Genomic DNA, 10,458 nt, shown 5'->3' on the forward strand with positions numbered 1-10,458 from the left:
ACTACATTAGTTATTTTTTTATTTTTTTATTTTATCAAAATCCAGTAATATTTTAATTTTAATAGCAGCACCCATCCATTTTGGGTCCTTCCTCTTCCTCGGTCTTCACCAACGACCATGGCATCCCCCGCCAAACTGGATGAAGATCAGGTTTTCTCTATTCTCAATTTTGCTTTGTTAATTATACTTCAATCAATATCACCTTCATTCATCGGATTAATTTTCAATTCAAATCGTTTTCTTAACTTGAAACTGATTCTAACTAATTTTTTGGTATTGTGCAAAGGTTCTGGTGGAACGTAAATCATCTGCGAGAATTTTGACATTGAACAGGCCAAAACAATTGAATGCTCTCTCTTTTTATATGGTACAATTTCATAATTCATTTCATGCATTTCTTTATTTCTTCAATTATTCTACTTTTGAGTAGTTACATTTACATATGATACAAAACTGTACCTTTGATTCCGTTAGTTAAAATTGATTCTCGAGGTGTAAAATTGATTTTGACATATTTAGTTTGTGTCCTGTAGAACTGATTCTAACGTGAAGCTAGAATTTCAAATTTTTTATTCTAGAATTGATTTTTTCACACGGTGTATACTTGGTTGTCTCTGGTGACTAGAATTGATTTTGAATAAAATGATTTTACTTAAAAGTGAGTTGAATGTAAAATTATGCATGTTTGGATACATCCACGTATAAATTATGTTTAGTCGCAAAAGCTATGAATCCTAGCTTCATCTTCAAATTAATTCTGGTGACAAAATTAGTTCTACTCGAGAGTGAGTGGCCAAACATGTCAAAATCAATTTTACATCTTCAGAATCAATTTTTACTCCTCCAAACATAGGCTCAAATATATTGTTCAACTCACTTTTGCATAAATTTATCCAAACATAAATCACGTTATCTTCAACTCACTTTTAGCTAGAATCAGTTCACATAAAATCAATTTTTGTCGCTGCATAACCAAACACACGTACGGGAACATTTAGCTTTCGTGTTTGGTTCCATGGTTGGAGGGCTCAAACTTGAGTTTGCCATGGCCAATCGTAGTTTGACAGGATGTAAAGATGTTTGGCTTCCTACATCAGAAATTGATTCTAGCGTCAAAATCGATGCTAAGTTGAAGCTCCCATGTGTAGCTTCCAAAATGGCTTGGAATTGATTCTTAATTTCATTGTAATGTGATGGATATCTTCCCACTTATTTCTGAAGTAATTGCATATACAAAACCACATGAAGATGTGTTGGGGCTTATTTTTGGAATTGTTTTTCCTGTACCCTCTTAGCCTTTAATTATTGTCTTGTGACATGTGCTGTCTAGCCATCTATATTATTTTGGATCAACATCATAAACAAATAATGTTTGTGATCTGAAATGAATTTTTCAAATTCTGAGGTAGTGTTGTTCGACAGAGTTCAAGAGAATGGCCTCTTCTCATTTCACTGCCAAATGCCACTGAAGAGTGCATTTAGTTTGTATAAGTATTTTTATTTCCTTTTGGTTTTCACCAATAATGACAAAAATGTCATCTTGTTTTCGTTGTTTTCTTATTTTTAAATATTTGTACTGGAAATGAAAGAGATTTTCCACAAACCAAACTGACCCTAACCTCTTCCATTTACCTGTTTGAACTCTTTCAAAAAATTATTCTTCTATTTGTGAAGTTCTGATTCCATTTTCTATTCTCTTACTTATCTTGGTATTCTTCTCCTGTCTTCCTGTTATAGGTATCTAAGCTACTAGAAATATTTCACGATGATGAGGGAAATCCTGATGTTAAATTGATTGTCCTAAAGGTAATTTCCATTTACCGAGCATTTTCCATTTAATTTTTGCATTTTGCTATTGTTCTATGGAAAAGAGAGAATAACAATTGGAATAAGAATGAATAAACTGCTGTATTAGTTAAAAAAAAATGTAATTGGTGTCTGAAAGTAATCAAATGTTCTTTGACCCTCTTTTATAGATAAAACACACACGTGTGTGCGCGCGCTATTAGATTAAAATATGACATCCCCGAGGGACTGATTTACACCTGCCATTAAAACCAATTAGTAGTAACCTAATAAATATTGAGGGACTCATTTGTTCTCTTTTTGCAGAAAATCATCTCATCTCAATATGAATTCTGGTTACATTATGTATCTGATCTGTATATGATATAAAGTGTTCATACTGTAAAATTTAGACCGATGTACATTCTATGTTAAGAAAAGGGTAATTCTGAGCAAAATAAAATAGATATGTCATATGCACGTATGTTTCTCATTAGGAATTCTGAATAAATTATAGACTCAAACCAAAGTGCACATTTTCACATCCTTTGCAACATGTCTTCTCATCTTCGAAGAGAATATGGATTTTCTTACTTTAGGTTACATTTATCAGGGAAATGGAAGGGCATTTTGTGCTGGTGGTGATGTTGCAGCTGTTGCTAATGACGCAAGAGGAGGTTTGTTTGTCCTTTATTTTCAATTCATCAAACAAGTATAATATAACCATAATATTAATTGCATTCTTGTGAGTATTGTATTTTGTACTAGACTTTTATAATATGATTTCATGATATTTTCTTTTATTGATTTTACATCGCTATTCCCGAGCTATTGTAACCATCACTCATTGTTATTTTATTAAATGATTCAGTTATTAGGATTATCAGTAACCATACATAGGGGTTATGTTTTAGGCAAGGTAAAAGTAGTTAGATTTATAATGAAAAACGACCATGTTTGGAACTATCATCTATAATTTTTAGTTTTTTCTCCAAGTCTTTTTATTTCAAGTTGGTATGTGTGCTCTTGATATGGAAGACCAAAAACCATACTTTTACAAAAACCTTAGGCAACCTACACCAGCTGCGGCTCAACTACCTCTGTTGTGGATAACCTCAATACTATGTTGATGGCTTGATGCCTTCATTACATTCATGTTAGTATCTGAACACCAAACCATTTGTCACCCTCTGATGCCGCCATGACTTCATCCGATAACCTCACTCGACAAATTGCCACCCTTCATCCAACCGACCACCACAGGTCCATCTCTATTGAGTTTTGCTTGCATATCAGAGTAATGTGCCTTGTGGTAGCATGTGAAGGCACACCTTGCCTCTATTCACCTTGCTAGCGATCCCATCTGTCTACCCTGGTGACTTTTATTTCTGTTTTGGTGGTCAGTTTCCCAAGCCTGCAACTCGAGGTTAACTCCCCTTACAATGTATTTTGGGATAAATTTAGCAGTACCCTCCAGGCTCCAAGTAATTGGGACAATTGTTGCAATCTTAATTTAAGAGGGTAGCTATTTCAGTATGAAATGTCACGCTGCTTCTAAACTCCTTATGGGAGGAGAATATAAAATTAAATGTATGAGTTTTCAGATGTAGTATTTTACTGAAATGTAAAATTAATTATTTGTTTTCATATGGTATAGGTGATTGGAGATTTGGTGCAATATTTTTTGATACTGAATATAAAATGAATTATTTGATGGCAACATACAGTAAGCCTCAGGTAACTCTTTCTAATTGTACAAACACTTTTTCTCTTTTGTGTTTGCACATGTCTCTAACACATGTTGCATTTTCTTACATTTGTTTCCAAACATTTGCAGGTTTCAATTCTTAATGGAATCGTCATGGGAGGTGGCGCTGGTGCTTCTATGCATGGAAGATTTCGTGTCGTTACCGAGAAAACAGTAAGTTTTGTTGAGATCAGTATTATGTAAATATTGTCTAGATATATTCCTAATCCTTTATAATAACTAAATAATATATAAACTAATTCTAAGAGATAATTTAAGATACTCTAGGATTAAAAACCGATCCTAGGAGATAAACTAAGATGCCATAACATAATGTCAAAGGTATTAGATATTTCATAGAGATTCTAACAGTATTATTTCTTAAGATTTTTCTTCTCCACTGTTGTAGGAAATTTGTTTTCTATCCAAAAAAGAAAAAAACAGTGATAGGAAAGAAATGTTGGTTTGAAATGATACAGATATACCTTCCCTATCTATTTAGCATCCAAATTTTCATTTACTTAACTTTTATGGTTGTACTTGTGGACCATTTGCAGGTATTTGCTATGCCCGAAACAGCTTTGGGATTATTTCCTGATGTAGGCGCCTCATATTATTTGTCTAGACTAGCTGGATTTTTTGGTATGAATGTTGTATCTTAGATCTCTATGATTGATTATAATTGGGTTACTTGATAAGAAGATTACTCAATTTTCCAATCTTTTCATCGTTTTTGGCGACTGATGTCTCCTGCATACTTTTGGTGGTTGCTGATTTTGTCAGTCAATTAGCATCTTCCAATTTACAAACACACACACACACACACACACCCATGTGCACACACAGAATATACCTGGGGGTGGAAGGGGATTGGCTGAGATTCTAGATTTTTTCATGATTGTTTACTTTCTCTTGCATGGTTGGATTATGTATATCAAAATCAAATACTTCCATGGAATACTTTTGATTATGATACAAATTTTCAGCATTTGCAAACGTCTAATAAGATAAGCACAATAACATCCCCGTCTCCTCTTTTTTCTTTCCTTTTGGAAAACAAATTGCAGGAGAATATGTTGGTCTTACAGGTGCTAGGTTGGATGGTGCAGAAATGCTTGCTTGTGGTCTTGCAACACATTTTGTCCCTTCATCGGTATGCTACATACTACTATAGTTTTGTGCTTTTTCTGCTGATTTGCATCTTTGGTAAACAAATACTAACTCCAGTCGAGTCATAAGAAGTGTACATTCATGGGAAATTTAGTGCAGTTTCGAAGTACCATTGTTAACCAATGGTTTTCAGGCGTGGAATTTAAAAGTTTATCATGAAATATCTAGGGATAAATATTCAATAATTAGAGATGATGTTGTTTAATTAGTTTCATTGTAAGCAGTAAAAGAAAGTAGTTTGAGAAACCTCTTTTGAATGCTTAAGTGGTGTAACTGTATGCATTTTTAGCCATGGAGATTCAAGCTGTATCCAACCCATGGGCGGAGCTACATATGTGTGAGGTTCAGCTGAACCCCCTGGTCTATTAAAATTCACACCTACAATCCTTAAAAAACTGTACCATGAACCCCCTTAAAAACTGACCATGAACCCCCTGATTATATAATGTTGCACTCTGCATCCAATCAAACACTGCCAGCACTGAACTTGTATCTTTTTCACTCTCATTGTATATGTAGTGCCACTACTGCAACCACACAATATGTGCAGTGCTATTGCTACAAGCCTATAACCACATTCTGACCCTTCCTTCACTTTTTCCATTTTCTTAATACGTTTTCCATGTCTACATTATATACTTTCCTTTATCCTTTGTCATTTCCTTTAATTTAAAGTTATTTCACGTGCACTTTTTTTTTTATGAGTGTTATTCTAGTGTATGTTTGGTTCCACTTTTGGAAGGATTACAATTGATTCTCAAGATGCCAAATTGATTTGTATGCTTGATTGTTGTCGAATAGAATTGGTTCTGTCTCAAAAATTTATTCTACTTGAAATTAAGATTTGTAGCTTTTGATTCTAGAATTGATTTTCACACACAAATTTATATTTCAACTTACTTTTATATAAATGTATCCAACTTATAGTCAGAATTACTTTTAACCAAAATAAATTATATCAAAATCAATTATCTTCACCGCACAACCAAACACACACTTAATTTCTTTGATATTTAAAGTATTTATTATTAATATTTTACTCATTATATTTTGAACATATTCAAAAGTATTCGTATGATCCCAAAAATGAAGCCATTGGGGAAGTTCTAAAATTTTAACACCAAGATAAAGTGATGATCATGGAAGTTACTTGCACAATTAATATATTTATAGCATAATAATTCAGAAAAAATTTAGCTTATATACAATTTGTGAAGATTAGGTTGAGTAATCAAATATGAGATGAATATGTATGCATGTAAACTTTTGAGTGGAATATTTTTTTTAAATATATTATTATAATTATTAATTAAAGTTTAAAAGTTTGAACCCCCTGCTCCCGAGTCCTGGCAACGCCACTGATCCAACCTTAAACCTTTTTCAAGCTAGGTACATAGAGATTCATTTTAAACAAGATGGCTTTGTGCAAATTTAACTGCCTTACTTTCAACAGTTTCAATGGATCTTCCTGTGGAACTTTATTACATCGGGAGTTTATGCTGCACAATTTTTTTCCTTAAGGACTATGGTATTTATATGATGTTAAAACTCTTTGGTTTGGGGTTTATAATATGTGTCCCTGTTTTATTGCCTTTTGCAATGTATGCACAGAAATTATCGTCATTGGAAGAATCATTATGCAAGGTGGAAACTAGTGATCCAGCCATAGTATCTGCAATTATTGACAAGTACTCAGAGCAGCCTTCCCTAAAACAGGATAGTGTTTATCACAGGTTGGTGTGTATTTCTATATATATCTGTCATAAACATATATTGTCTGTTAAATTCCCTTGGGTCCTAGGATAACCGTCTGTCAAATTACATGTCATAAACATATATCTGTCCTGGGACAGTGTGAGCTCTGTACGTTTCTGAGAACTTGGAGCATGTCTGGTGTTTGTTTTTTTTAATTATTTTTAAACAATTGAAACATATCACATTGGCTTAGTCAGGTACCTTTCTTCTTTCTATTTGCTTATTGTGATTGCTCATTGCAGGATGGATGTAATCAATAAGTGTTTCTCTAGGAAAACAGTGGAAGATATATTATATTCTCTTGTAAGTTATGTCGAGTTATTATGCTATTAAACATATCTTACTTAATATATTCTAAAGCATTGTCAGTGATGCATTTTTGACATTTAACAACCATAATTTTATCACGCAATATTAGGAGACTGAAGCTATGAGTAAAGCAGATAGTTGGATATCTGCAACTCTTGAAACCTTGAAGAAAGCATCTCCGACAAGCCTTAAAGTTTTTCTTAGATTGGTATGTGTCCATAAAGTATTAAATGTTACAATTTGATTACAAGAAACTAGTATACTCCTTTTTATTGTCAGTTTTAACGACCACATAGGTTTGTTCGCTTATTTCAGTGCCAGATTTAGATATTTTGTAATTGTATCCATTTGCCTCTTAAGCCATTAATTTTTTTCTTACTTTCGTTTTCTTTTAATATCTTTAATGTGTTTATATTAAAATCTCCAATCCTTTTCCAATTTTCAATTTTTCTTACTATTATTATAATGTTTGCTTCATGTTTTTTATTTACCTTTTCAGATTAGACAAGGCAGGCTCTTAGGTGTTGGTCAATGCCTTGTTTACGAGTATAGAATTGTTTGTCATATCCTACAAGGACACCATAGCAAGGATTTCTTCGAGGTTTTCCAACAATTCATACACATGTTTCTGTTTTAGATTATTTTGATTTAATGTCATACTCAATGTTTATGTCCTACTTCAGGGTTGTAGAGCTATACTGATAGATAAAGACAGGAAACCAAAGGTGGGAAACCATAACTAGACATAAATTAGTTAGTAATTTAGTTATTTGTATTGTATTTATTTTGGTTCTCATATTGATTATGCCTTTATTAGTGGGATCCTTCCAAATTGGAGCTTGTTAAGGATAGCGATGTTGATCGTTACTTGTCTAAGCTTGATGCTGAAGGATGGAAAGATTTGGAGTTCCCCAAGAGGTTCAACAACTTGCCTCCACATGCTATTTCAAAGCTTTAAGGCATCAACAATCTCATCAGTTGAGGCAAAAGTTTAGAAGCCAAAGAATCACAACATTAAGTTGATTCTTGAAGGTTGAGTGTAGCTTTGTGAATTTGTCACCGAACAAGTTGATCTTATATAATCGATATCAACAATAAATAATCAGATTAAATTAGTTGATAATAATCCTGTCAACAAAAATTAGTTGATAATAATAACTACTAATAAGAGAATAATGAGAAAATTATATGTTGATATAGATTGAAGTAAAACCTTATTGAATTTGATAAATGTTCCATTCGTGTTTTCCTTTGGTGAAATTAACATCCACTGATGTGGTCTCGATGAAATATGTTGAATTATGTCAATGTCTAAGGCGATTAAGTTGCAGAAATATGAAATTTATATCATTAGAAATTGGGTAATGTTAACCGGGAGCACTAGTTAAGAACCAAATATAGTATATATTGTATTGGAAATTGTGTTGTCAATCTCTTAAAAGTCAATAAAGTGTCTTTTTAAATTTAAAACTTTCTCTTTATGATTTTCTTAACTAGTGCTCCGGCACTCGGTTAACATGACCTTTAGAAATTTGAATAATCAAACAAAAAAATTCAATTGTAAATATTTTGGATGTGTAAGTTTGTATTTGGACTAAGAAGCATCTTGGTTCGCCCTCTCTCATTGAATCGTGAAAGACATGATTATAATTAAGCCAAGAAACGTTGTTGTAGCAAATATAAAAAACATAGATGAAATTATATTTTTAGTCCTTTAACTTAAATTCGGGTAACAGTTTGGTTATTTATCTTTTTTCATTTCAATTTTATCATTTTAGACCATTCGCATATAGATTTTCAAGCTTCAAATTTAAATTTATATGTAAACAAAGATGAAAGACCATAGATTTGAAGATTGAGAGACCATAAGAAAATAAAAACATGAATTTTAAGCTTGAAAATCTATATGCAAATGGATTCTTGAAGGTCAAGTATAGTTTTGTGAATTGTCACCGCTCAACGTAGAATTGATATTAATAATTAATAGTGAGAATAAATGAGTTAATAATAAAAGAAAAGTAATATTCTCGCCAATAAAAAGAAAGTAATAATATAGACTGAAGTGGTCCCTATCGAATAGTTCCTGCTATCATCATAGGCTGTGTTTGGTAAACAAAAAAAGCTAGCTTATAGCTTGTTGGACTAGCTTATAAGCTCGTTGGATGAAAACGTGATGTGTTTGGTAACAAGCTTTTTTCACGAGCTTATAGCTTTTTTTGAGAAGCTATTTCAAGTAGCTTTTTAGCTTATAGCCGATAGCTTTTTACATTTTCTTCCAATAATAACCTTATTATTTTATTTTTATTACTTTTGTACCCTTCGTAAACAAAAGCAACTGTCCCACTACTCACCACTCACTCACGTTTCATTGTTTTCCTCTTCGGCCAAATTTCTTAAAGGAAGTAAATTTTTGTCATTTTTTTTTCTCTTTTAAATCAATGTTTTTAAGATACACAAAGTCTAGTATAGTTCTTTAGATTTGTGAAATGATAATTTAGTCACTTAAATGTATATGATCGAATTTATTCTTTTTCAAATTTAGCATTATAGAATGTTTAATTTCATGTATGAAGAAGGGACCAAAGACAATACGTGACTTTCATAGATTTTAATGAATAAATATTTTCAAGGGTTATATTTTTTTTGACATAATTTTGATTTTTTTTTAAATTAAATTGTCATGTACTTTTAGGTCATTTTATATTTATAACGACTAATTTTACCAAACACATTATTTTTAATTAGCGAGCTTTTCGGCTATAAGCTATCGGCTATCGGCTACAAATACCGGCTATCGGCTAGCTTTTCGGCTATCGGCTAGCTTATGACTTCTTTTTACCAAACAGAGCCATAATCAAAAACTTTCACGTTTGGCATAATACCGGGAGCATGATTCGTTTGTGTGCATGTTCGGATTTCATAATTCATAAAAGTAGTAGCTTAGTATCAAAGAATTGAGTATTGAAAAAATTGATATATATGTATCATTGCATTATTCTATTATTGTTGGTTAGCGATATGATTCATTAATTGTAGAAAGAAAACTCAATAGTCAATAGCGTGAACATGATAGTTATCGTACAATAATATCATTGTGAACATGTTAAGGTTCCCCATATGCTAGCTAACATGCACCTTATCACAACCCACTTAGGTTGGCCTTTGGTGGTATTGGCTTGGGTCTTGGGAGTGTGCTCCTCCGCAAGGTCTCAAGATCGATTCTCTCCGGTGCCAATTGTGGGCTATTTAGCTTCTTCAAAAAATTCTTCAAAAAAAAAACATGCACCTTATCACTTGTCTGTTACATTTCATATCCATTTTCCATCACGACAAGTTAAAGGAACACATGCATATTTATGTTACATTTCATATCCATTTTCCATCACGACAAGTTAAAGGAACACATGCATATTTATGATATATTTTCCTTATTTAACAAATTGTATGCAGAGGATTTTAATTTTATTTAGATACTTGACTTGAGTCTATTTTTCACTTAATTTTTTTTTGTAATTTATATAAAATTAGTATATATAGATGATATCTTTTTTTTTTAATCAAATAAAGAAGTTAATATGTCAAATAGTGCATTATAGTATATTCTTTATGCCTTCCTAAGTTGCTTCACCAAGAATATAACTTCACCGCATGATTGAGTGTATTATATATATGTCTCGCTTTCTCGGATTGGT

At 32.2% G+C, this 10,458-nt stretch overlaps 1 protein-coding gene across 1 annotated transcript; it reads left to right on the top strand.

The window, feature by feature from the left end:
- The first annotated feature begins 82 nt into the window (after window positions 1-82).
- On the top strand, window positions 83-8,026 carry LOC146896572 (3-hydroxyisobutyryl-CoA hydrolase 1-like). Its single transcript, XM_085737590.1, has 14 exons — window positions 83-150; window positions 287-367; window positions 1,738-1,806; window positions 2,399-2,462; window positions 3,443-3,522; window positions 3,623-3,706; window positions 4,090-4,174; window positions 4,600-4,685; window positions 6,314-6,435; window positions 6,700-6,760; window positions 6,876-6,974; window positions 7,266-7,367; window positions 7,450-7,491; window positions 7,584-8,026. Exons 1-14 carry the CDS (start codon window positions 118-120, stop codon window positions 7,722-7,724), a joined length of 1,149 nt encoding a protein of 382 aa, XP_085593716.1. The 5' UTR covers window positions 83-117; the 3' UTR covers window positions 7,725-8,026.
- The last annotated feature ends 2,432 nt before the right edge of the window (window positions 8,027-10,458 follow it).

The sequence above is a fragment of the Medicago sativa genome, chromosome 8 (genome assembly GCF_051527215.1).
Source record: "Medicago sativa cultivar Bolivia chromosome 8, Bolivia_mono, whole genome shotgun sequence".
Lineage (NCBI taxonomy): Eukaryota > Viridiplantae > Streptophyta > Magnoliopsida > Fabales > Fabaceae > Medicago > Medicago sativa.

Coding starts and splice junctions, on each gene's coding strand:
- LOC146896572 (XM_085737590.1), top strand. CDS start 118: ATGGCATCCCCCGCCAAACTGGATGAAGATCAG. Junction 3,523..3,622: donor CAACATACAGTAAGCCTCAG/GTAACTCTTTCT, acceptor AAACATTTGCAG/GTTTCAATTCTTAATGGAAT. Junction 4,686..6,313: donor CACATTTTGTCCCTTCATCG/GTATGCTACATA, acceptor ATGTATGCACAG/AAATTATCGTCATTGGAAGA.